At 40.5% G+C, this 27,720-nt stretch overlaps 1 protein-coding gene across 1 annotated transcript in view; it reads right to left on the bottom strand.

The window, feature by feature from the left end:
* Positions 1-7,296: 7,296 nt before the first annotated feature.
* ITGA8 (integrin subunit alpha 8) overlaps positions 7,297-27,720 on the bottom strand; it is a 98,315-nt gene continuing 77,891 nt past the window's right edge. The window contains exons 28-30 of the mRNA XM_010224792.2: positions 17,608-17,709; positions 9,675-9,797; positions 7,297-8,500 (exon numbers count right to left, since the gene is read on the bottom strand). Coding sequence (XP_010223094.2) covers positions 8,414-8,500; positions 9,675-9,797; positions 17,608-17,709 — 312 coding nt within the window. The 3' untranslated portion in view covers positions 7,297-8,413. The remainder of the gene's footprint in view (positions 8,501-9,674; positions 9,798-17,607; positions 17,710-27,720) is intronic.

Below are 27,720 nucleotides of genomic sequence, written 5' to 3'. Positions count from 1 at the left end.
GTGAGCAGTGCAGACTGCCTCAGCCCTGGGACAGGCAGCAGAGGAAATCCTGGCGTGGCCAACGCTGCTGGTTCCTCTTCGGCTCTGTACACAAACCTGAGCCGAGGAGCGCGAGGGAGCCGGCTCGCGGATCCCACTCCCAGCGGCTGCATAACGAGCTGCAGTAACTAAGAGAGACACTCTGGATTGCTCTGCTGGGCCGGATGCCTGCTATTTAGGTATTAAATGCCTAATTTAGCCACCCGTACTAGGAAATCTGCTTATGGCCCTGGTGCGCTGTGACCACTGCTTCTTGTACTGTTCATAATCGTGTCCTTGTTCCTTCATGCTTCCTGTTTTATTATATCCATCTGCTGCTCCATATTTTATATGTGAAGCGCCAGCACGGGGGGAGAGAGCTGTGGCACAGACTTGTCCTGTGCTTAGCACCAAGCTCAGGCCTGCAGCCTGGGGCTGTGCTCTGCAGCTAAGTGGAGCAGTTTAGACACTGGATCACTTGGAAAAATGCTTCATTTCTACTTTCAGTGCTAACACTTGAGCTTTTTGCCTGATGGTACCTGCTATCTACAGGGCCAAAAATTCAGGACCTATAGGGCAAACTGAAGGGCTGATTTTCATATCTGTCTTTTTAAATCGCCCACATCACTGTCAGTGAGTGGAGGAGAAAAGACAGTTTTCCCCAAAGCATTGTAGGTCTTCTTTAGATCTGTGCCACGAGGTAGGCAAAACAAAGAAATTCAATATTAATGCAAAAGCTTTACTTCCAGTCTCTGCTCCTCATACACGTTAGGTTCATAGAAGCTATCATAATATATTCTTTCTGAGTTTAACAAAATTCCGTGTCTAGACCAAAATTTTCAAATGTTATTGATGTTTCTGTCAGCTTAAGGCAGTTCTCAGAGGGTACCCAGCAATTCAGTGTCCCAGTCACTTTACCTTCACCAAATCCATCTACTTATTTGAGTTGGCATCCCAGCCTGGATGCTGCTTGAGCACTCGTCCTTTCCTTCACCAAAATCGTCTGTGGTGAACTGAGTTATGGCAGTTTTTGTGTCTGTACTCCCCTTCTGGGCTCTGCTTCACTTACAGAGGCAAATAAGAGAATACTTTGGTGTACAATGCAGCACAGCACAGTCAAGGCTACACGTTTCTAACTTGTTGCTGAAAGGCTCCAGAGTATTTTGTCAAGAAGTTAGTTACAAAAATTACACACAAACCTGATCCATAGATCTGAAGCTGAAGAAGTATTTAATATTAATGTTTCTTCCCACCTGAATTACTCTACATAGCAACTTGGGAAACTATTATTTCGATGTTATTTCAGTAGCTATGGAGTTTGAATTATATGAGACTGGACTTATGGTAATGGAATAAGCAGACTGTTTTGGCAGGCCTAAGATGAATAAGTAGTTGAAATCATAGTGCCCATGACTATGTTCTTCGTTCGTTTGGCTTTATTTCACCAATTATAGCTGGTGCCCATAACAAAGCAGAAATAAGCAGCTACAAAAAGTAACTCTATATGGTTTTGTGAGTTGGGAGGAGGGAGCAGACAGATTCTGCTGGGATACAGACACTTGAGTTTGCGATAATGACCCCCAAGAGGTGGGTATTATTCAGTATTGATATAGTGCCATAAGTTTGCCTCAACCTTAAAGAAATCAGAGACTTCAGCCTAAAGAGTTTCCAACCTGGGAGATTTATCTCGCTCTATTCTCTGGGCTCTCACTGCAGACAAGGAAGGGTGGGATGAAGCACTTTGACCTGAGTTGCACAAGAGGTTTGGGGCCAGGCCAGTGCACGGACAGCAGTTACCTGAGCCTGCCCAGTGCCCAAAACCACCGTCCCTTCTCCCCTGTGAGTCCTGCCACAAACGGCAGCTGCCCACAGAGGAGCCGTGGGGACATCAGCAGGAGAGAAGCTATTAGGACAACTCAGAGGATTACCATGCAATCCTGGGAGTGGGGCTGTGTTAGTAGCTGACAGGAACAGACTGAGTCAGCTGCAGAAAAGTTGTGAGAAGAGGTTGCTTCTGAGGGGCAGTTTGCAAGGAGTGCGAGCAAGAAGGGGACAAGCAAGAAAAACCCTGCCAAAAAGTGAGAGACCTGGTATGGAGCAACAAGAAGAGACCAGAGAGATGGTTTCATTGTTGAGAAGGTGCAGGCGGGGGGAAGCAGCAGGCGTTGAGATATTTGGGCAATGTCGAAGTGTTTCAGTAGTACCAAAATAAATATAACATTAAGAACATATATGTATATATACCATAAGTTTCCATAAATATACCGTAAGTATACCATAAGTTTAAAAACATCAGTCTGAAACAAAGCATTCTTACTTCACCAAAAGCAATTTTTAAAAGGATATTTCCTTTTAAAATTACAGTTGCTTTTGCTACATCAGTTAACTTTTCACTCCATCATTGATTCAGTTGTGCCTGCTTTATCTGGAGCAAGGATTTCAGTACCACTATCTGAAACTGTGTACAAGCAATCTAAAAACTGAAACTATCTATATCTAGAAAAGCATCTTACCGTAGGTATCATTTGATATATATATTAAAAAAAAAAAAAATGAAAAAGGCCACTGTTTTTTACCCAAGTCTCCCAGGATGTGAGCCAAGCTCAGGCAGGAGGTTTCCCCAAAACTTTGTGTTTTCCTCGTTTGAAAACATATCTTTCTGTTACCTTTGGATAGCACGGTCTTGCTACTTGAGTGGAAGATGTTGTACAGCTTTAGCAAATACTAAAACAGCTACTTTGAAACTGCAGTTGAGCCAGCAGCTTTTAGCAGATCCTGGAACAAATTCAAGTCTTATGTCTTCACCACCTCCTTCCTCCTCTCTAAGTCAATAAAGTGAATACAGCCCTTCATTTAAGAATGAGAGGGATTCACAGATTAACTCAATAGTCTTGTCACAGCTGCAGAGAAATTTTTTCCTTTGGTTATTTAATTACTAGGGAAATGGTGTTCCTCAAATCTTGTAAGGGCAATGAATCAATTGGTCATTGTAGATCATTAGTTTTGTTTTCTTCTGGGGTCACAACTGCTCATATGCTGTATCTGAGACTTATTTCCAAGCCATCCATCTTGCTAAGCCCTTTTTTTTTTTTTTTTTTTTTTTTTTTTGTCCCTGATCTATTCTGTGGAAATATCTACATGCTTAGTGGGTTGTTTTATTCTCTGGAGCCTCCCAGCCCTATTTTCTATTTCTTTTTCAGGTTTTTTTTTAGGTAAATCATACCCTGCAGTCTTCATAACTGCTTAAATATTAGGTCCCTTGTACCCAACCATCAGGCAGTTATTTATGCACCAGTTATACTTGCCGGACAGTGTGTTCCATATCCTCCTCTAGAAGGTGAAATCTTTCTTACTTTTAAGCACGCAGAAAATTCAGTCTTTGTTCTTTCACATAGGAAAAATTCTTTCTTCTGTGCTGAGTCAAATTGTGGCTTTCCCATTCCTCTGTCTAGTGTAATGGTTCCCTTTACCCAGGCTCTGCCTTTTTTCATATAGTAGGGATGCTACACTGTTTGGTCTTTAAAAATAAAATGTTGTCTTTTGCACTGTAATTGTCACTGGAGTGTTTGCGTATCGTGATGAACATGTAGCACCCTTGGAAGTCTCAGCCGCCATCCTAGATATCTGTGGGTGCCTCTTCTCTGCCTAAAAAGGGAAAAGGTAAGTCCAGCTCTAAGCCTGGGTCTCCAGGGAGGTTTCACTGTCACTTTAAATATATATACATATATATATATACATATACATATATATATATATATGTATATATATTTACTTCAGCTCTTAATATGCTGAAATAACTTTATCTAAGTGCTGTTAGAAATAAGCAAACAAACACATGAATAAAGTTATTTGAAGAGTCAAGAGCTATCAAAATGTAAAAATTCTACAAAGGATACAAACTTTGTGGAACCTCTTTGCAACTTCAAAGGTTATTTTCCGTTCCTGCTGCTTTAATGTCCTAGACAAGCAGATTTTTTTCTGTCGGGAAAAGTTTTACGTAAACCTCCATGGCTAGGAGAAAATATAAGAAGACAGATGCTGTTTGTATCTTTGCCATAAGCTTCATTTGTTTACCTTTTATTTCCCTTACTCATCTCTAAAATGTAACTAACTATGGCTCCCGTCCCTGACTTCACCACAGGGATTGCATGGTATATAGACTTTGAATTAACAGTGCTCATTTAAAAAGAAAACTTCACCCTGGACCTCCTTAAAAGGAAAAATGGGGAATCAAAGGCTGATAATTTGGTAATCTGATTTAATTGGTGTAAAACTGCTGAAAAGTAAGCTAGTGCCCACATTGTACTGGCCATTTCTCTGAGAATCTTGAATTCTGCTTTGCTGTTTCTGTCCTGAGGTTGCTCCTGGAAAAACCATCCTGCCTGACGCAGCCCAGCTTTGGAAAGATCTGCTGAAGTTCCCTTTATGAGCTGTTACCTAAACAAAGTAACAGGGCACAACAAAATAAGACGTGGTACATCGGTTACGTAGTCACAATGTGAAAACAAACGAAATCATGTGAAAAATGAGAAGTACAATTATTTCCATTCTTCCTGTCTAAAAATCAGACGTGTGTGTGGTAGCATCTTGAATAGTTAAATGCCCCTCAATTACAACACAGCGGCAAAATAAGAGCAATCCTTCAATATTAAAAGCATTCCTGATACGTCACGTCATGGTGCCTGCATAAGCTAAGCCTGAGACTTCTTATTGTCAAGAGGCACTACTGTTACCCTACATTTTAATGTGGATCTTCTTCGCCAGCAATCATAAATATAACACTCACTCATAGACAATTCCTATAGGCAATGTCAGTCCCCAAATGGCCTTTGGGTTGAAGTATGCTGTGCTACTTGAAGATCCTTTTTGCTATGACAAAATACCATGGCTAAAGGGTGGGAAAAACTGGTGATATTTTCAAGAAATGGTTAGCATGGGAAAGCCATTAAGGCTGCCAGTTGGAGAGGACAAAATTTGTGAATTAGCCACAGAATGGTGACAAGACTCTTGTTAACAATCTGGTGACTACATAAAAATTGTATTTGCTGGACATCTATAAACATTCAATGCATAAGTGACAACATACGCAGAAGGACTGTTCTGTTCACTGTTATTTAAATTATGAAAATTTCACAAAACAGACAATGTCATTTGACACTCTTAAAAATTGGATACTCTTATAAAGTCTGCTGCATGGCTGAAATAACTGGATAACCTTTCTTAAAATCTGCAAGAAACATAGGAAATAAAATCTGAATACTTTCTTTGTTTATTAGACCGTTGTGGTGGTCATAGCAATAAATGATTTTAAAGGGTTTTCGTTTATAAAGCAACCTCCTGTCTTTTCCTGCTCCCCTGACCACTCCTGTATTCTCAGCAATTAGCAGCTCACCGCACACGTTCGGGAGGGTGAGGCTGAATTACAGCAAATAAGCCACATTTAGTAACTCATCACAAGGCTGACATCATTGAAACAAAAGTTCAGTCACATAAGGATGTGGCATAGGTTATCATATAGCACATTACTAATAATATCCTGGGGAGAAAGATTATGTCAACTGCCTGCTAGTGTCCACATCCAGGATGCAGTGTCTCCAGGGGATAAATACTCTTGGCAAGCACTTAAACCCAGAAATCTCGTCTGCAAAGCTGTTTGCAATTTGCAGCAAAAACTATCCGCAAACGCTGGGACCCAGGACTAGAGCCCTTGAAAGCACATGGCTCCGGACATTTCCATAGGGGAAGTTTAATCTATAAGGATGTGGAAATATAAAACAAAGTTTTGCTCAGAGTAACTGTTTGTCAGATCATGTGCCTCTAATTTGGTTTCCAGTGACATTACGCAGCTGCAGCCAATGGATTCCAGCCAGGCCCAGCAGCGACTGTGGTTCTTTTTGGTTTAAATTTAGCATCTGAGCATGTTTTGCCCATCATTAAAATGGAGAATAATTGCTCAAAACTGAACCATAGACATTACAACTGCAGAGAACTTATTAGGTCACACAGGCCCATCCTCAGGGTACTAAAGGATTGAAAACACATTGGTGAACATACTAAACAGAGCTGTGTTTGTTTTTTTTTTTCAATTCTTTTTTCTTTATTGTAATCATCAATCAGTATATTCAAAAGTTTAAAAACCACAAATGCCAGTGTAAACATGCTTCAGATATATAGATAATATAAAGTATTGCACATACAAAAGTCATACGTTCAGTATCTCCTTACATTGCTATTCCATGAGAGTTAAGAATTGTGTACTTGATGTGAATTTATTGAGCTAACTGATCTTATTCCAGAAGCTGCTACACACAACAATTCAGTATTTACAAAAATATGTCTTTTAAACTGTCTTTTACCTGGGGTGGGGGGGATGATTCTGCCGCAAAGCTTGGGATGCAGGTGTGCAAATGCATCAGGGATGGTTTGTGCTGCTGTTCATGAGCTCGTCTCTCTTATTGACAAGGGCTGCTGCTGCCAACAGTGCTCTGGGGGACTGGCAAGTGTCCAGGCCTCCCTAGCCCCAGAAAACAAGAGGAGCTGCACTTCTGAGGGACACATCTCCCCCTCTCAGGCACACGGTGGCTGTTACACTGAAGGCTCTATCACGGTCTTGCAATTTGCCTTAGACATGAAGATGGCACCACCTGCTCAGGTTCCTTAGCTTGCATTTACACTGCACAAGTTGGCCTGGGAGTCGATGGTGGCAATGCAAAATGTCCTGCCATACTGATGGAAGTGACCGTGTCACTTGGGTGCTGCTGTCCTGAAGTCTTAGGAAGCAGAAAGGTGGATATCTAGAAAGGGCCAAGAGGTAGCAGGATGGATGAGGCTACTTGCTAATCAAGAAGCTGAGATGTATTGGAAAGAGGAGCAGCCCAAAGGAGGAATATGTGGTGTATGTTTCCGAAAAGGAACAAACTGTCCTGAAGCGTACATGATATAGCAAATTTCACAACGGAAGACTCGAGTTTTCAGGCAGCTTGCACAGATCCAGAGCTTGCAGCCCCAACTTATATACAGACCATCTGTTGATAGGAAAGAAAGAATGAAGCCTTTCTTCTTCAGGATCCTCAATTCAAAAGAAGAAGAAAAAAGCAAACACACATATTTTTACTCTTTAACTCAAAATGTCTTTCCTTCTGTGAGTTAATTCTTGACTGGCTGGCATCCCACTTTCTGCATAAATTCTACACAGCTTCCCTTCTGCATACACACCTACACACCTTCCCAGAAGACTTTGCTATGGGAAATAATTATACTTAGCCCTAAACTTTGCTGAAATCTCTTTAACACTTTAAATATGCTATCATTATGTAGTCTATAAAAAGAAAACAAGGTAGAGATTTCTTCAGATCACCAAAGTTTTAGAGTTGAGGACACAAATTCAATACAAGATGCAGTGGCTGTTTTAAGAGGATGTTTCAACAAAGTAAATAGCTGGGCAAGGGGGAAGGAAATTCGCCCTAGCCCAGGAGCCCCAAGCCCTCTCTTATCACCAGTGGGTCTGTGACAGCTAAATCAGTGTTTCACAGACGGCTGTATCCTGTGCCAGCTGTCCACCAGCAACGAGATGAGAGAGTGACTTATCCACTGTTTTCTACCAAGTATGTGTTTATTTAACTAGGTGTGTAGCTGCCAGCTCTGGGTTGAAAGAGATACAATACATACTTGTTTATCATATGCTTTCTCTTGTAAAATGTGTAAATCCTCTGCTTTGCAAAACACATTGTGGCCAAGAAAAATTGTGCTAAGTGTGTACAATGGCTTCACTTTTCTATTTACATGAAAGGTAAGTACATTATTTCTATTTTATGACTTTCTTCTCTCCAAATTTATGTTGATTATGAGAGATACTTATCCTGAAAAGGTGGAGAAATAAATAATTGTGCCCCATTTATAAAGTTCTTTACAGACTACCTTTGTTTTTCAGAAGTACTTTCACAGTACTGACATATTGCTTGTCTCCCTGAGCCATAATTTCATAGAAGTTCTTATCCTTAGGGAGGTGTCAAAGGTATCCTCATCATACAGTAGTGTTCAAAAGTTTTGTCCTAGTCCATCTGCTAGACAACACCGCCGTGTAGGGACTCTCTCTTGCAAGGCTTGGGCTTGTTCTGGAAGCATTTCAGTACACCACATATGTTCAAGAGCATCTGTTAAAATGTAGCAGGTCTGGAATATGGTAAAAACATTCTGCTCAGTGGTGAGTATGTTCTTAAGGACGTGATAAAGCTGCTTTCTTTGGCAAGGATGGCCATCATGTGGCATTTTCTCAGAATGTTGCGTGGATCAGATTACAACACAGTGTCAGTTGCAAGGAAGACAGGAGAAGAAAACCTTCATTTCATCTTTATCATGTTGCTAGTCTCAGGTAGGACTCTGTCTGGAGCTTCCTCTATGCATCAGTAGTCTTATTATTTGTGAGTTGCTCCCTGTCAGCCATGTCATCTTGAGGCGGCCTCGCTCTGTCAAAGAAGCCACACTGCAGAAAGCAAACAAAAAAACCAGAGATATCACAATCCCAGGAAAACTCAGCTGCAGGTTGATACTCACTCAGCCTAAAAGGTCTGGTACAGTCTATGGCAGCCAACGGACTGTGAACCCTCTTTTTTTTTTTTTTTTGCCTATTCAAATTGTTGCCTATGAAAATGAATTCTTTAGGTGCAAGGAATGTGGGACTGAGTTTCAAAAAAGTAAAAACTCAGTTCATATGGAAGCTGTCCTTGCAGGCAGCACAAAGGCTGCTATGAATGACTGGCTCTGATGAAGAAGCTCTTGATTTCACTTCAGCCAGACACTTATTCAGAAACATCACTAAAAATGGGATTAATCTCACCTAACTTTAACTGCCTCAAAGATAGTCTTCTGGTTTAAACTAGTCATGTACACTTCACCAGAGGTTCAAGAAGGGTACTGCCAAAGGGGAATTCCTCCCATCCTCCCATTTTTCAGACATCCCTATTTTTATTAACTGACTACAAAGGAAAACTGGACAGTTAGCATCCAGTGGATACCTAACCTTTAACACTGAGCAGCTAAAGGCAGGTGAACCATAGCCTAACTAAGGAATTTTTGTTTTAATGAAGATAGAATGGATGGCATAAAGCTACATACACTCCCTATATTATAGCAGTTTCCAGCAAATTCTCTTAAAACTTGTAAAGGGAGTAGAATCCCTCTATAGTATAGTAGAACACAAACCCAGGACTAATATCCTTAAAAAACAAAAGATATATAGCTATACTAATATAAAAGGAAATCTTCTAAAAATGGATTCTCAAAACTGGGAGTGTAATTACATACTGACAAAAACTGGAAATTCCTGAAGTATTCAGAGAAAACAAAGTTAGAGTCACTTCTTTATGAACCTAAACATCCTGAAAAAGAGGATCATAGGTCTTGGGAAACAGAGCCAAACTCTGTATGCCCATTTATAACCAGACTTTAATAATAAAGGAGGACTTTGAAAACAAGTTCCCCTCACAAAGGTCAGTGACACAAGCATGTCAGAGTTGCCAAAACAAAGAAGACACATGTGTATAGTTGCTTTTGCTCCAAGCTGTTAAAGATCACAAAGTTCTAACCTTTCCTGTTCTCAACTGAAACCATTAGTATCTTTTCAGTTTTATTAAGGCAACAGCAATAATACAACTTACCTTCCATAAAGCTAAGGTTAACATAGCTAGTACCAACAAGCCAAGGAGTATTGCCAGTATTATAACCCATAATGGGATTACAAAGGAGACATTTGGAGTGGACCAAAGAACAGATGTTCTGATCTGAAATGAAAAGAATACATAAAATGAACAAAAAATAAACAAGTAAATTGACAGTAGAATACAGTGGTCATAAGAATTCACCTGAATAGAGTTTGCAGATTAGAAACACCTGGACTTTTCCCATATTGGCTTAATTTACTGCAAGTTCTTTTCCTCTTTTTCATGATAATTACTCTAAATAGGATTTGCACATACACAAGAATACTTGCCATATCAGACATAAGAATCATTTTCACTTAATACAGCGTAGCAGGAAGAGAACATTTGTAAAAATACTTCAAGAAGATTCAAAGAGCAAAATTCTTCTTATGCATGGTGGAACAGCCTAGAATAGTATAGTTTACTTAATAGAATTACTCTGAAATAATGGTTGATTTCATCCCAAACTCATAATCCAAGCCACAACAGATACCAGCTACATACTCTTAACTTCTGTTGACATACCAGCATATAATTTTTCCATGACTTGTGTTTCAGCTGAGCAGTCCAAAACTGAACTCCTCAAGCAGAATACCTTGTCCTTGTGGTAGAAGCAGAATGCACAACATAACATTACACTCTTAAAGGAAGCCAGGCTTACTGGCCGCCACGTAAATGAAAAGCAAGCATAAAGCATATCTCTCACTGTCTGAGGGTCTAGACAGCAACAGGGGTAGATAACACAAACTTATGAAAGGCTCTAACTGGCTCAGCAGAGTTTACCTCTTCAGACCTTCATCCTAACAAAGAGTATTGACAACCCTTCCAGCTTTCTCCTGAGGTTGGCCGAATGAGTAACTTTGCTCTTGCCCTCCCTTCCACACCATGTACCAAATTCATTCTATGCCTGCAGACTCTGCTTGGAAGGCTCCTCATCTAACTTATTTACACTCAGTATCTTCCCACTCTTCCCACATCAGAAGGAATGAGCTTGAGTTTTCTTTATCTCCTCAGTCACAATTATGTCAATTATGTCCTTTTTTTTTTTTATCTTTTATTGCCAAAATTTCTTGTTCTGTTAGACTGGGAAATCAGTTCTCTCCTGGGTTTTCTGTTGGACTGCTCTCATTTATCCCTGTTCTGCCTTAAACAGGGCAAGTATAGGGCAGATGGAAGCTATTTTGTTCTTCATGACAGGATGAAATCAGTTTGCAAAGCAAACTGATTACACAAGCTCTCAAATTATCTTCCTTTTATAGTGCCTGAGGTATGGCTAGGAAATCTGCTTTTTTAAAATGATTTAGTGGATATTGCTCAGCCCTGATCTGCTTTCACTGTGAATTCTATTTCTATTCATTTTTTGCTATTAGCTCACTGATTGATATAACTGAATTTAGCATAATTCTGATTTGTTTATTCATGGAACTGCATGCTGAACTGAAGACTGGACATAGCTCTGTAGTCGAATTCTAGTTTAATTCCATTTCTGTCTCTCTGTCCCTTTCCTGGTATAGATTTTTGAAGATGGCAAATTTCTGCATTTCTGCAACACCTAGCCCTGTCTGCTGTAACTCTTTTCCATGGGTGCCATTTTCCTAGACTTTTCCTTCTGCAAGCCCTAGCTTACAGAGAACTAGCTACTGCCACACTTAAGTGGAAGACACTTTGGAACAGTCCTTTCCAAAGCACTTCATTTGTGAAGCCTGCCTATGAAGTCTCCATCTGCACTTCATCTGCGCAGCCCACTGTCCCCTCCTGTCCCCTCCTCTGGGAGAATGTGCAAAGAAGAGGCAAGCCTGGGTAAGGCCTACTGAGGCTCAAAGCTTTCTACATTCTTATTGTATCCCTCACTGTTATGGGACACAGAGCCAAGATTATCTGAAATTAAGAAGAAAATGTGGATGACGTTTTTCTTCTACCAAAGCTTACACTGTGAGTTCCACAAGGAAAAAAAAAAAAAAAAAAAAAAAAAAAAAAGGAATGCTCTGTTCTTATGGAGTTAACACTTTAGCATTGCCCTGTGCCCCAGAGATTAAGTGTGTGCATCTCAGGTCTTCTCAACATTGACCTAAAAATACATTCAGCTAATAGACTTCTCTAGGGCAGTGCTACTCTACAAGACTTCATTTTTAGATGGGATAAAAATACAGGGTATGTGAAGAACAAGTATTAGTTGGCCAACTGAAGCAAAAGGCATTCTTACTTTAAAGCAAATAAAATTAGGCAGAAAACATGGAAACTCATCCTCGAGTCCCAGCAGATATCTTGCCAGTGTGAGTATCTATGTTGCTGCAGTGCTACCCTTTCTTCCCCCACAATCTGCTCTTCAGGATGCCTCTTTAGCACTGCAAAATTTTGTAGGCTCTTTGTATCACTAGGTCAGCAGTAACAGTGTTCATGTAACAAGGGCCGAGTATTTCTAAATGGCTCTCCTTGTGCTACTGTGTCTGGTATTAAAATGCAAGGGCAGAAGGAATGAGAAAAAGGTCAGTTGACCTGCCTGCCATGATTTCTCTTACAGAAAAGTCAGTTAATGGAAAAGATGAATTCAAGTAAAAGGCCCATCCATTTAAGAATGTTGGAAGGGACATAGGTATGATGGGCTGCATGGAGTCTGTAGCAGGCAATGAGCTCAGCTGTCCAACGAAGAGCCTCCCTTTTCTGCTGCTTGAAGATCCTCATGAACACCCTTTGGTAAACCTAGAAGACCCGATCACACATTGCACAAGAGCTGAGAAATGCTGACAAAAACTCGAAGGGTCTCAAGACAGAGAAAACTGAGACTGACAAAAACTCATCCCATCCCGTATGCTTCCTCTGCTGGCAAAGCCTGTGGTACCACAAACAAAATATTACCACTTTTCATCTGAAAAGGATCAGAAAATGCAGCCTATGCTGTGAGTCTTAGATACAGATGTCAGGTTTGAGCTTCACGGGAACCTTCTTAACACTCAAACTGTCACTTATCAGAGCATGTTGCTGTGGATGTAGAACAGGCATCCACTGGCATCTACGCAATTTTTTGAAAACAACATCAAGAAATGAAATGTAAGCAGAGCTTTCTGTCCTCCCAAGTTTGATGAAATGGATGACTCATTTTTACACTAAGATCAAACCTCAAAGACCCATTTACTTGCAAAAATATGATATAGCTATTTCTAGTGCCGATACTTTAAGTCAAATTCCTAAGCTATTCCTGAAATAAATGCAGCAGGAAATTGAGTCAGCAGAGCTGCTCTGGCTAGGGCAGTACAACGTAAGCAAATCAGAAAGAGGCTCTGGCAAGGTACTGGCCAATTATATATGAGTTGGTAAAGGCAGAGTCTACTGAAATGGTATATTCTGTACATGGAGATGATAAGAGCAGGTGAGTAGCCATGTAGGAAGGATTCTCTATTTGCATTTTTTAAAAGATAATATTTGACTGAACCATAGTTGTCTGCTTGGACACCAAGTTCACAGTCACCCTGTTTACCAACAGCAGTGCTCTCAGTTCTCCCTACTCAGCGGTGGACATGGGTAAACCAAGTTACTATCTGGTGTTGTTTAGGGTCTGAACTATACAATGGAAAAAGAATATAGCAACTCAGCTCCTAACTTACATGACTCTGTTAACTACTCAGAATTAGGTGGGGTCCATCCAGACTTCAGAACATGTTTGAGATCCTGCTGAAATCAGCATGTTTCATTAGGACAGCGGATTTTGGCTTTGCTTAAGGCTGGTAGCTAGTCTATGCAATCTGAAACACCTATGCAGTCACACCATACTCCTTTTATGCACCACTTCTTAGATGGGTTTGCTGTACTTACTGGTTGTCCTTTCTTTTGCACAGTCTAAGGACTGTGCAAGCTCTACAGCAATCTAGCTCTTCTTGTGATACTTACACAGACTCTATTAGCCTGCACAATCCAGACAGGGTCTTCCCGAGGGCATACTGTCACCAGGAATGAATGATGTAGCAGTCCTGGTCTTGCCTGTACTGCAGGAGTCTGTAAGCCTCCCTCCTATCCTTCTTAGATCATTCTGCCTTTACAGAAGTTAGTGTGCAATTTCCAGAGCCATTTCAATAGCTCAGCTGGAACCTGACAAATGTTGAAACATAAACAAGAAACCTTAATCTTAGAGCAATGTAGAGCACATGCTTATGATCCTCATATGATCAACGATGAGTAAAACAGACAGCAGAAGTGAATTCTATCTTGTGTAAAGCAGAATGCTGCCAAATTACTTTTCTCTTGTTGCAGGATGGAGGCTAGAGACAGGCATCAATAGCTAAGGGAGTCACTTGCATCTTAAAGTCATTTTGTCCCACCCACAGCCTTTTCTAATGAATCCTTCTTTGTCTCAGACTTTCAAAAGCAAGAGAAGGGTTGGGCTGACTGCTAAGATGTGCTTAAGATTTATTTCCTCTCTGAGCAGAGGATTATACCCAGTGGTCAGTCTCACTCCTGCCTGGGTGCATTAGCAGTAGAACACAACGCCCCAGGGCGGCCGCCTTTTGTGCTCCTTACAAAGACTTGCAGAGCTACGAAGGCAATTTCTGGTGAGCGGTTTGACATGGCGTGTCCTGGACACCCACACAGTTGAAGCAAGAGCTGGAGGGGAAGAAAGAAACAAAGGGTCCCCGTAGCTTTGTCTGCCTCCTTTCACCGTGTCCACAGATGAGTGTTTGCCCCCCACCCCACCCCATGCTGACCACAATAGTTTTACATATGATCCTGATCTAAGACAAGTTTGCATTATTCAGCTTGGGTTTCGGCTTTTCTCCATGTGGTAGGTTTAGTACTATGGGAGCAGAGCCAGGGAATTTTTTGAGGGGATTTATCTGTTTTCATCCAAGGTGGTCAGTATGCAGAAGTGGTATTTTTACACAACCATTGCCTGTTTGGCAGTGCTCTTCAGATGCGTTTTGGCTTTCCTCTCTTCCCAGGGCTAGAAGGCTTAGAGTGAATGCTGGCAATAGCGCATGGTTCTGTCAGCCTAGTGCAAAACACAGCTCACAGACTCAGGAGAGGAGCCCCCTCACTTTTGCCTTTCTCATAGCTAAGTTAAGCTATGTTAATTAGTCTTCCAGTACTACTACTTTTACTGTCCATGATGACTTGCCTCTAATTTTCGGTAATTTTGCTTATGGAGACTGAGAAACTATAGGTAATTCTTTAGCATTGCTACATGGTCTCATACAAATTTTGCAGTATGATGTTCTTATGTGTTTTGAAAAAAAAAGCCCTAAACAGAATGAAAAAATTCCCCTGAGCTTTGAGTTACAATTAATATGGACATTTATGTTTATACTTTACAAATACTTTGTGCAAGTATATTTCATAGGCAATTTCAGCACATTTAAAATAAAAGTGTCTGTTGTCATGTAATAGCAAAAAAGAGTTATAAGCTCTAATCTGAAACCAATTTTGTCCACTGCTGGAAACTGTGCCCACAATTTATGCTAAAGGTATCCCCTTGGAAGAGCCCATCAAACATTTAAGAAATGAAGTCGTATTTTATTAAATTCATAAACTCATTCAAGAATCATAAAAAAATCTGCTCTATACTTTTTATAGTAAAAAAGATTTAATATGCAAAATGAAATAATGCATCAAGTTTTATCTGCCATAATAATATCTCTATGAAAAAATAATAATTTTCTGTTTAATATTAATAGTTGTAAGCAAGAAAGTCCAACTAGTTGCTCAACACATAATTTTAATTCCGAGTCTATCAAAATCTATGGAAATACTTCATAGATTCCAATGGATTTTGATTTATGCTCCACCAAGTTCCAAACTAATTTTCCCATCAATGCCATCTTCACTCTAACGTTTTACTTATAGAAGATTTAACATTTCCTCACATTTACAAAAGACTTTCCCACATCTATGTCTCATCTATCTGTGTTGAATATGGACCAATATTCCACGCTGATGAAAACAGAGACCTCAATGCTGCAAATATGTAAGCATATATACTTGACTCTGTATGTTGCTGAAGTGAACAGTATTTTTTATACCGTTAAAGTTAAATGTATATATCAGCCTTAATAATATGAATCCAGATCTATATGAATTAAATGAAGGACATATGATCTATTCTTTCTGAATATCTTCAATATCAGCAGATATTGATCATGCACATTGTAAAGTGCTAGTTATTTATAACGTATATGCTGTTGAAAATTGGTTTTAAAATATTAAAATCTTTATTCCTCTTCCTTCCTTGTGCTGTTTCAGAGAAAATCATAAACTTCCAAAGAGATTGTTGGAAACTTTTGAAATGCAATCACTCATCTTTCTCAGAAGAAGCAAAAATATTTAGTACTGCCCAACTTAAAGCAAATACTTTCTTCTTGCAAGTGGAACATCAAAAGAACTTGTGCATGTAACACATCAAGCTGTAGAGCTGGCAAAAATCCATTGCCATGTCCAGATATGAAACAACATAAAAGCACTATAATTTTTCAACATTTTACAGTTGCCATTATAGGCATTTTGCTATAAATCATCTGCACCAAATAATACTGGCATTATACTGGCTACAGTAAGAGAACAAAATGCTTATCTGACCATTTGGTAGATCATCTGACACTTGTGAGAACAGCAGGCTATCACCTGGGGTAAAGCATTTCAGTCCAGACGAAGCCACCACTATCAATATAGTTCTGCACAACATGTGTTTCTGTTATGGAACACATGCCGCAAGAAAATAAAAAGAGCCTGAACATATCTGTCAGCTTGGAGCCTTTGAACCTTTTTGGATGAACACAGCATTAACCATCAAATCTCTCTGTATGAAATCACGGCTCTTCTGATTGAAATTCCATCATTGTGCCTATGGGACCAAGATTTTTCACCTTGTGTTGCCAGCACAAGCATCAATCAACTGTTCAGTCTGTGCTTTTCAAAACAAAATTTTATAGCCTGCATCCTCTAATATACAATCAGTGTAAACTGTATTATTATGTCAGTTTTATAGATAAGAAAAATACTCTGCTCCATTCTACTATCCTGTGACAGACTGACATGAGGTATTTGCCCCAGGATTTAATTTGGAAAAGTTTGGACTGAGCTTACTTCTCAAAATAAGGACTATGACTGATAAACCTCAACAAAAATGAGATCAATAAGCCTCCTTATTTTAGCTGACTCATATACTATAATCAAATTTCCACTTGCATTTTATTTCTTTCCATCATTAATAACAAAATAGAGTGAATTTAAACTATTATGTTAAACACAAGAAGAGACAAATTCCTTTAACTTACCCTTCAAACTTAATGTTTTGTCACTATCAAATACTTAAATTCAGCCTTCAGGATACATTTTTGAGATTTATTCTCCACAGAAATCCAAGACCATACAAATCTCTACAAATAAGGCACAGACTTTGGTGTTCAAATATCACATCTGTATAGACTATCAGGCATTTTCCTATCAGGTACCTGATGCTCTGTGAAGTAGAGACACCAGAGAGGAGTATACACCTGCCTGAAAATGAACCTGAGCACACTGAATTTGACAGAAGCAAGATTTTAAATTTTGCACAAAGATATCCTCCACATTTATCGTCCTTATCAAGCTAATTAAAAAATTGTTTTCAAAGCCTTTTTTTTCTTCTTGAAAAATCCTTCCAATTGCAATAAAATAGTCCACATGTTGATGACTAAGCAATTACTTAAAATGGAACTAGTATCATATATCAGTAACTCCCACAGAAAGCGATAAAGATATTTCCTTTAGATATTATTTCAGGGATTTACACTAGGAAGACAAGAAAGACTGATCTCAATATTTTCATGCATAAACACCTTAACCGCTGTGACTAGAATGACCAAATGGTCAGAATGATTAGGACGACACACGCTCCACACAATGATACCATTTTCATGTTACTTACTGCTATGCTTCCCTCTGGGAGTTTTGCTGGCTGCACTTTATATGGCATCTTCTTAACTTCAAAGGACACATTGGAAAAAAGAGTATAGTGATAATTTTTTCTCTGAAATTACATAAAAAAGGAAATTATTAAAAAACATGTTTATACCTGAAAGCATTATGAGATATAAGCTGTATAAAGACAACTGATTTTCTAAGGCAAAGATGGATTCCTTTGGTAAAGGGTAGAGCAGTCCTGGGAATGCAAGACAAACACATACTAAAACATAAAGCTGAAATAAAATACTGCATGTTCAGAGCAGGGAACAAGGGTTTAATCTGTAGAAAGGCACATTCAGTTAGTCCTCATATTTCTCTCTGCAACAGGATAATGGTGGGCTTGAAGCAGAGAGGAGGTTTATGGGGTGTCTGTTTTAAAACCTTGACTCTGCTCCCCAGACCCAACACAAACCAAAGGTCTCTTGAGAAGTCTTCCAGATCCAGGCTGAAACCAACCTGGCAGAAATCCCTGTTGCTATCAGTGGAATGGCTGTGCTTTCTCATCAGAGAATGTGATGGATTTCCTGTTGTAGTAGAGTTCGAAACAACCAGAAAAACTCAGCTTTTCTTTCTTTCTCTTTTTTTTTTTTTTAACTACGCAGTGCAACTGCAATAGGAATGTATAGTAGTCAGTGCTTAACCCACTGCTTGGTAAAATATTTATATAGCTCTCATTAAGCACTTCAACAAATCAAAGATGTGCAGGTAAAACAATATATATCTCTCTTTCTTTCATGATTAGATTAGGTATTAACCTCCCTGTTTTAGAAAGACTAAAACCCATTACATCATGCAACTCATTCTGTGTTTTTTTTCATCAGTGCTTTCTGCTCATTTGGAAGCCAGGTAGGAATTGGCACACACACCTGACCAGTATGTTCTGTTACCTTGACCGTAATGTCCTGTATTGGGCAAACTGCTCCCAGATGCTAGCTGTGAGCTAATATGTTCACTGGAAAAATATTTGCCTAAATCCATCATGAATTGGCTTGAGCCCTGACATGTCAAAGTCCATGTCACTTAAAATAATGTAGCAAAACTTACTGCAATGGACAGAAGTATTTTCTTGTATACATATTTTGAAACCTGAGCTCTGGAATCAATGGTATCCTAATAGCATTACTTCTGAAGGCTGGGAACATCAAGGACCTGGTAACATATTGGAACCTTATGCTTACTTTACCTGTGCATCAAGTACACCAGGTAAAACTCTCAGTTCACTCTGAATTTGGTATATTTTAATTTCACTGAATGGTCTTTTATTACATGGAGAAGATCCCGCTTTCTATCTGCACGTTCTTTCTCTTGTTTTATCTCAAGAACAGACGCTGGGTGGTTGCCATACTTCCCTGGAACTCAAGAAACCTGTTTCTAATTCTCCCTCTGCAACTTTTTTTGATGGGCGACACTGTATGTGGCTTATCTTCTATATCCCATTCCATGTAAAACAGTCGTAATGATAGGGATCTCCTTTAAAAGAACTTTGATATGGTCTGAAGAGCATTACATAAGAACGATGAATTCTCACTATCATTATATCCACTTGCATTAGACTCTGTGAGGTAAACAATTTTAATCTTTTATATGAGATATTCTTTATCATTCTTTCTACCTACCTCAATCATTTCTGTAATGTGATGACCAGAATCCAACGATCATATTCCATAGAAGATTTATGGAAAAATAGAGCCTTGTAACTAAAGCAGTCCTCCAATCTGGCACCAGTGGCTTGCATTACACTGATTGGCCAAGAAACGAACTGGCATGGGCTTTAAATTATGCCAGTAACCTGAGCCAAGTGCAAAGTCTGCCTTATCCATGTTGCAAAGTTTGATTACCTTAATAATAATAATAAACTCCAAGCATTTATGAACTTTCCCCCATTTTCAAGGCTGACTAACATGGAAGTACAGAAAAACATTTATGATCTTCTCTATTCATATTAGTTTTAACAACCATGTAAAAGAAGCACAATAAATTTCCATTTTAAGAATATTTCCTAGGCACTTGGGTTGCAAGTTATGCTATATAGCACTTAATTAATCATTTAAGTCTTTCAACCCCAGGTACATCTTTCTGTTTATTTTATTTACTGTATTTGTATCTAGTGTGTTTGGTACATCACTGCCACTCCTCAAATCATCTTCCACAAAACTCCTTTGCCGTCTGTCTGTTTCTGGCACACTTAAGAGTATTACTTCTTTGACAAGATTCAGCTTCTAGGTGACTTCCCAAAGCCCTTTGCTCCATGGCAGGTGTTCTGTCTCTCTGCGATTTCCTGTTGCATCAAAGACATTACCTCTCAGTCTGAAAAACTGCTCTCCAGGTAGCCCAGTCCCAGTCTCTACTTGTGCCTGGGATTATTCTCCCCAAGGTGGTGGACTTGGTATTTGCCTCTGTTAAACTTCATGAGGGTCTTGTTTGCCCATTTCTCTAGCCTGTCAAGGTCCACATGGTGACACAACCATCTGGGGTATGAACCACTCATCCCAGTTTTCTGTCATCTGCAAACTTGCTGAGGTGGCACTCTGCCCCATCATCCAGGTCATTAAAGAAGATTTTAAACATATCTGGTCCCAGTATCATCCCCCGGGGCACACCACTAGTGACTGGTCTCCAACTGGGCTTTGTGCCACTGATCACAGTACTTTGAGATTGGGAGTTCAGACAATTTTCAGTCCACCTCATTGTCCATATACCTAGCCCATATTTCATCAGTTTGTCTACAGTGATCTTAGAGATAGTGCCCTCCATTTTCCTCCTAGAGATTGAAGTAAGTTTGACTGGCATGTTCTCTGGATCCTCCTTCTTGCCTGTCCTGAAGATATGCCAAGATAGTTGCTTTCTTCTGGATGTCAGGAAGGAATCTTCCCTGATTGCCATGACCTCTCAAATATTATCAAGAATACTCTCACACCGGCTAGCTGCCTTAGCACTTGTGGGTGCATCCTATCAGGTCCCATGGACTTGTATATAACCTGATCCTCCTCCACTGAGGGTAAATGAGTAGATATTTGTTCTATTTCCTGCCCAATAGGATGGACCATTTTTGAGTTTGGAGAAGGTGATCCTTGCAAATCAGCCAGCTCTCCTGGAGCCCTTCTCATTACAACCTACTCCCCCAGAATTCTGCTGAGGAAATCCCTGAGCAGGCCAAAGTCTGCTCTCCTGAATTCTGGGGCTGTGATCTTGCTATTTGCCTTGTCCCTACTGTCTTGTTTTTACTGTCTTTCTTTTTGAATATGTGAGAGTATTTATTGGCAATATGAAGCCAGAATATTTATTGCCTTCTGGAATTCATTTGGCTTGACATAACCTTGTTCTTTTAAAATATTGAGAGGAGCCGAATGCTTAATATCAAAACATTTAAACTCTCCTTTGGGCCAATGTTAGGAATGAACAATATTAAGAAAACTGCCTTAAGTGACTATACAATGATAGTTAAATCAGCTCCTTAACCTAAATGGCTTCTATTAAAGGGAACTACATTTTCTATCATCAGTAGTGTTTGAAATAATATTAGCAATAAAATCAGACAGATTAAACACTAGACTTGGCAAACAGATATTTTTTATACACTTTTATCGTACTTAATATCTGTGAGATGGCTTTCAGAAAAATATATATTTTTTTATCACACCAATTACTTTCCATTTTCAAACTCAAAGTATTCTTTATCTTTTATTCCACAGCAATAGATATCTTAGGCAAAGCCCTGTCATTTTCTGGAGTTGTGCAAGGATTTGCACTCAGGAATTCAGAACTCCCTTTTCCTGAGAAAGCTGATTTCAACTCTAAGCAACTCATATTAAGGAGGATTCTGAATTGATATATAAAAGTAATCTATAATGAAGAGGACAGAATCTGCTATGTTACAAAAAGAGTAAACAATAGAACATTGATTCACACAGTTCACTTGCTAAGGTATGGTAAGCAGCATTAACCCTCTTGAAACACCCGACAGAGAGGACACGACATCTATGGAAAAAGAAATTCCTCCTTTCACCTACTTGTGTATGGCTTATTTCATTTTCAGCTTATATCAGCAATAAGAACCTCAGAGAAGAGCATTTCCTGTGGATTAATCTTGCCTGGAGTTAATAGCCTTGGGCTGTGCCCAGAGCTGTCAACCCTCCTCAGCCCATCATTAAGATCCTGAAAATGCTGTACATCTGCATTGCTTTATGAGAATGGAGAATATAGAAGACTACAGAGCACTGGAGAGCATTCTTCCAGCACTCACAGTGGCACAGGTGTTGTGGCAAAGGGCTTTCATGCAGTGACTGTGGTCTGCATTGCTGGATAAAGATTTTTTACTTGTACCTTAAATACAGGCAGCTGTCTGTCCTACAGCCATGCTTACATTTCCTAAGTCATTCTTGAGAAACAGCATTTCTTTACCATGTCATTTTTAAATTGCACATGTTTAAATATTCAGTGTTTACTGAAATCAGCAGGATCTGTGGTTTGCAATTCAAGCTGGGGATGTAGTTATGGCAAAGAGGAGGAGGAATTTGGCCAGCGCCTAATGACCAACAGTAGGGAGTCCAGTCCAAGCTACATTGGTCTTTTGAAGTTCCCACAGTAGTAGAGCAAGCAGAGCCTGCTCTCGCCCACATCACTGATACAGCTGTTTGCCAGTGTCCTAGCAAGCAGGTAAAACATGGCCATCCCTTCTGTTGCTTGGGTGGTAGATCCCTGGTGGTGTATTTATTAAGGCTCTTTGTATATACACTTGGGTTTCATGAACAGAATTTTGAACTGAAATCTCCGTTTTCTTTAACAGTTGTGAGACACAGAAGCATCTGGAAACAAAAGCAAGTATTTCCCATAAATATTCAATGCAGTATTGCTCTCTAAATACTGTTGAGACAAACTTAGAAATAATGTGGGAAGAGCATAAAACATGTGGAACATTTAGAAGGAGGCTCCAGCAGCATGTTGATGATTTCTAAGGGAAGCCCAGGCAGAGGCCTGAAACCTCACTGAAACAAAGGCATTTTGAGACAGCTTAGTCAAAGTGAAAACTAAACTGCATGGAAAAACTGGTCCAAGTGCAGCTAGTTTGAAGATAAGAGGAATAAAATGTTTTCAGCAGCTGCAAGAAGTGACAGGTTATCTCTTTTTTTTTTGTATGTTTGAGAGTTTAGCTACTGGAAAGACTCTCCAGAATGACTCAGTTCCACTGCCTCTATGGAGCACAGTTTAAGTTTTCTGAAAGACTTCTTTTTCTCTTGTTAGCTGTAGCCCAGTGAAGGTATTCTAGCTGAAAGGCAGGTACTTTCTTTGCTATAAGTTGTGTGCTGCAAGTGAAATTTTCACAGAATCACAGAATGATTAAGGCTGAGAGGGAACTCTGGAGGTCATCTAGGCCAACTCCCTTGTTCAAGCAGTGTCACCTACAGCACGTTGCACAGGATTGTGTCCAGGCAGGTGTTGAAGATCTCCAGAGAAAGAGACTCCACAACCTCTCTGGGTAACCTGCTCCAGGGCTCTGTCACTCTCACAGTCAAAATGTTTTTCCTCAAATTCATGTGGATCATCCTGTGCTTAAGTTTGTGGCTGTTGCCTCTTTTCCTATCACTGGCCACCACTGAACAGAGTCTGGCCCCATCCTCTTGACACCCTCCCTTAAAGTATTTGTACACAAAAAGATCCCCTCAGGCCTTCTCTCCTCCAGGCTACACAGGCCCAGCTCTCTCAGCCTATCATCCCAAGAGAGATGCTGCAGACCCCTGATCATGTTTATAGTCCTGTGCTGGACTCTCTCCAGTAGCTCCATGTCTCTCTTGTACTGGACAGCCCAGAACTGCACACAATACTCCAGATGCGGCCTCAGCAGAGCTGAGTAGAGGGGTAGGATCCCCTCCCTTGACCTGCTGGCAACACTCCTCCTGATGCAGGACAGGATCCCATTGGCTTTCTTGGACACAAGGGCACATTGCTGGGTCATGGTTAACTTGTCCACCAGGACGCGCAGGTCCTTCTGTGTAGAGCTACACTCTAGCAGGTCACCCCCAGCCTGTACTGGTGCCTCGGGTTATTCCTCCCTAGGTGCAGCATCTGCACTTGCCATAGCTGAACCTCATGAGGTTTCTCTCTGCCCAACTCTCCAGCCTGTCCAAATCCCTCTCAATGACAGCGCAGCCTTCTGGTGCTCCAGTCACTCTTCTCAGTTTTGTATCATCAGCAAACTTGCTGAGAGTGCACTCTGTGCCTTCATCCAGGTCACTGATGAATAAATTGAACAGCACTGGACCCAGTACAGACTCCTGGTGCACACTGCTGGCCACAGGCCTCCAGGTAGACTGCGCCACTGATCACAATCCCCTGAGCTCTGCTATCCAGCCAGTTCTCAATCCGCCTCACTGTCCACTCGTCTAACCCACAGTTTCTGAGCTTGCCTATGAGGATGTTATGGGAGATGGTGTCAAAAGCCTTGCTGGAGTCAAGTCACAGCTCTCCTCTCACCTATCCATTCCATCACAGAAGGCTGTCAGGGGGGTTAAGCATCATTTCCCCTTGGTGAATCCATGCTGACTAATCCTGATCACCTTCTTGTCCACCACATGCTTAGAGACAACATCCAGGATGAGCTGTTTCATCACCTTTCCAGGGGTGACTCGCCTATAGCTGTGTGTCTCCTTTTCCTTGTCCTTTCTGAAGATTGGTGTGACACTGGCTTTCTTCCAGTTTTCGGACACCGCTCCTGTTATCCATGACCTTTCAAAGGTGATGAAAAGTGGCTTAGCAATAACATCCACCAGCTCCTGCAACACTTTTAGGTGCATCCCTTTAGGGCCCATGGATTTGTGGTTGTCAAGTTTGCCCAAGAGATCTCTAACCCAATCTTGCTCAAGCAGGGGCAAGTCTTCTTTTCTCCAGACTTCCTTTCTTGTGTCCAAGGACTGTGATTCTTGACAGCTGAACTTAGTAAAGACTGAAGCAAAGATGTCTTTCAGTAACTCTGTCTTTTCTGTGTCTTTTGTAACCAGGGCATCCACCCCATTCATTGGCAGACTCACATTTTCCCTGGTCTTCCTTTGGCTACTGATGTATTTGAAGAAGCCCTTCTTGTTGTCCTTGACATCCCTTGCCAGATTTAATTCCAAAAGAGTTTTGGCCTTCCTCATTGCAGCCCTGCATACCCTGACAACACTGCTATATTTCTCCCAAGTTATGTGTCTTTTTTTCCATGTTCGGTATATTTCTTTCTGCTGTTGAAGTTTTGCCAGGAGCTCCTTGCTCATCCACTCAGATTTCCTGTCCCCTCTGCCTGACTTCATACTCACAGGGATGCACTGATCTTGATCTTGAGGGAGTGATGCTTGAATAATAGCCAGCTCTCTTGGACTTCCCACCCCTCTCCTTCTAGGGCCCTAGCCCATGGGATTCCTCCAAGTAAGTCCCTGAAGAGGCCAAAGTAGACCCTCCTGAAGTCCAGAGCTGCAATCTTAGTCATTCCCCTGCTTCTTCCTTGCTGGATTCTGAGCTCCACCAACTCATGATGGGCCTGGGCCTGTGAATGTGAGGCTACTTCCATGTGTCCATAGAAAGCCTCATGGACTTCCTCATCCTGATCAGGTGGCCTATAGTAAACACAACAGTGTCTCCCACGTTAGCCTGCCCTTTAATCCTTTCCAACAACTCTCAACTCGCTCTTATCCACCCCTAGGCAGAGCTCCCATACCTTTCGGTTGCTCTCCCACATAAAAAGCAACTCCCACACCTTGCCTTTCTAGATCATCTTTGCTAAAAAGCACATAGCCATCCATGACAGCACTTCAGGCATATGAGCTCTCCCCTCATGTCTCTGTAATTGCAAGGAGATCATGACCCTGTAAGCACACACAAATCTCCAGTTCCTCCTGTTTATTCCCTGTGCTAACTGCATTGGTGCACAGGCAGTTCAGGGAGGTAAGCCACCCCCAGGTTTTCCATAAGGGGTGCGAGAGGCCCGCACAGCACTGATGTCTGTTGCATAGAGAGTTCAGTGCAGTTGCAACAATCCTTTCCCTGCTTGATTAAAACTTATTTTCCTTCATTTCCTTGAAGCCTGGCACACTTTAGAGAGGAGAAGTTGAGCAATATGGTGTTACATTTTAAGTATGTGCTTTGAGAATCCGTTAGCATGCTTTCTTTGACTCACACCTCTGAAAACCTGAACAACTGCCAACAAATAGAGTAGCTTACATAAACGCAGACAGTAGTGATTCATTCTTATATTAATTTGTTAAAAAACTCATTTTTGATTGTATCCCTGGTTAACCCTGACTTGCGTATCCATCTTCCTGAAAGGGGAGAGCTTCCCACACCACTCTGATGGTTAGTATAGGTCAATTTGTCTGTCTTTCTGAGGTACCTCATCCTCTCTGTATGCTCTAAAATGAGTCTAGGGACTTTAGTTTTGGCATTTGGAATCCAGTGTGGGGATGGGCCTCTAAGATATGAGTGCTGCAGCTCTCATTACCTTTATTATATCAAGTATCTATTGCTGTATTTACACATCTAAGAAGAAAGAGCAACAGTAACTGTGCAGAGGCACTGAAAAACCAAACACTTGACAGAGAAGCTAAAATATGGGTTTGTATTCTAAAGCTGCTTGCAAAGTGGCTGCCATGTTTCTGTTACTTTTCAGCTTCCCCATATTAAAACTAGATTCTTCTTTTTTCTAGCTATTCAAATTCATGCAGTCATGAATGTAAAATTCATTTATCTGGATCTGCACAAAAGCCAAGGGAGGAACAATAAAATTATATTCAGTGATGCAGGCATAAACTGAAATAAACTGCAAACCTCTGGGGAGCCTCGCACACCCTCCATGGTTTTTCTGCATTTCTGCCTCCACAGGGGCTCCTGAAGGGAGATGCATTAGTGCTGTGAGGAACATTCAACAACCTAAAACAGGCTCAAGAATGAGCTGAGTTCCACTTCGCACCATTTTGTAAGTGTCCAAAGAGCTCAGAGCCTGGAAGAACGTCACAAGCCCAACAGATGGTACAAATTCATCATTTGGAAATGCATTTTCAAAACAGATGTTTTACTATTGAGCTCCTTCATCTTCCATTAAAAAGTGTCCATCTAAGTTCAAAGAACACTGGGCAAGATCCCTTGGATCTCCCTCTGTTGACTCAGACATACCATGATTAGACAAATGCAGGCACAAAAAGAAAAAAAAAGAACATAACGTAACATAACCACGTACGCTTGTTTCTTCTCTGTACGAATCAGGTTATCATTTGCTACATCAGCAAGTCTGAATCCAAAAGTCAGCTTTAGTAGAGAGTTCATATTTACAGCCTGGCTTTGAAGTTAATCCAAAAACGCCTGTGATTCTTCTTGGCCTTTGCACAACGTCTCTGTCTTCACTGGTTGGTTGGAAAATTTGGGCTGCTTTGTTTACTCAAACATGTCTAATCATTGCACATCATATAACTGCTATTCGTAATGGGAGTTGGGATTTCAAGGTGACAGATTACAACTGTCTAGAGGCAAAGGGGTCAGCTGTTGTCAGTTAAACTAAGTGAAGGAGGAAGCAGTCACTCAATACATGACTGACCTTTTGTGGTACTATAACTTATCGGCTGATCCATACAACCTCAATAAGAAACATAGATTATCTTAATCTTAAATACATCATATCAAATTTTTATCAGGTTTGCATTAGCAAATCTATGAGAATAAAATATTGTTCACTGTGACAACTTTTGCTTAGGTGTTAACAAGCCCAAACACTTTCCTCTGCAGATCAGCCTATCTTCAATTAGATTGTAACACATCTGGAGAATGCTGCATGTTACCATTATCCTGCTTTTTTGGCATATACAAATTCTTTTCATTAACTGCATGTACAAAGATCCTGGGATGTTGTTGAAGGGAGAGCACCATTTCCTCTTAGTTTCCATGCAGAACCACAACTGCGGGGTTCAGTCTGGCCTCTGATGCCTTCCTGGTTCAGAATCACCATAACCTGGTTATTTGAATTGTATTTTAATCCTCAGCTTGAATCTGTAGAGTTCAGCCCAGCTAAAAGCAGTAGTTTTTTGGTTTGCATTTTGCTTTATTCCTGGAATAA

Source organism: Tinamus guttatus, unplaced genomic scaffold, assembly GCF_059628265.1.
Source record: "Tinamus guttatus ecotype Peru unplaced genomic scaffold, ASM5962826v1 Tinamus_guttatus_pri_ptg000509l, whole genome shotgun sequence".
Taxonomy (NCBI): domain Eukaryota; kingdom Metazoa; phylum Chordata; class Aves; order Tinamiformes; family Tinamidae; genus Tinamus; species Tinamus guttatus.
Note: the sequence above shows the minus strand (reverse complement) of the source record. Positions and strands in the feature narration are given on the sequence as shown.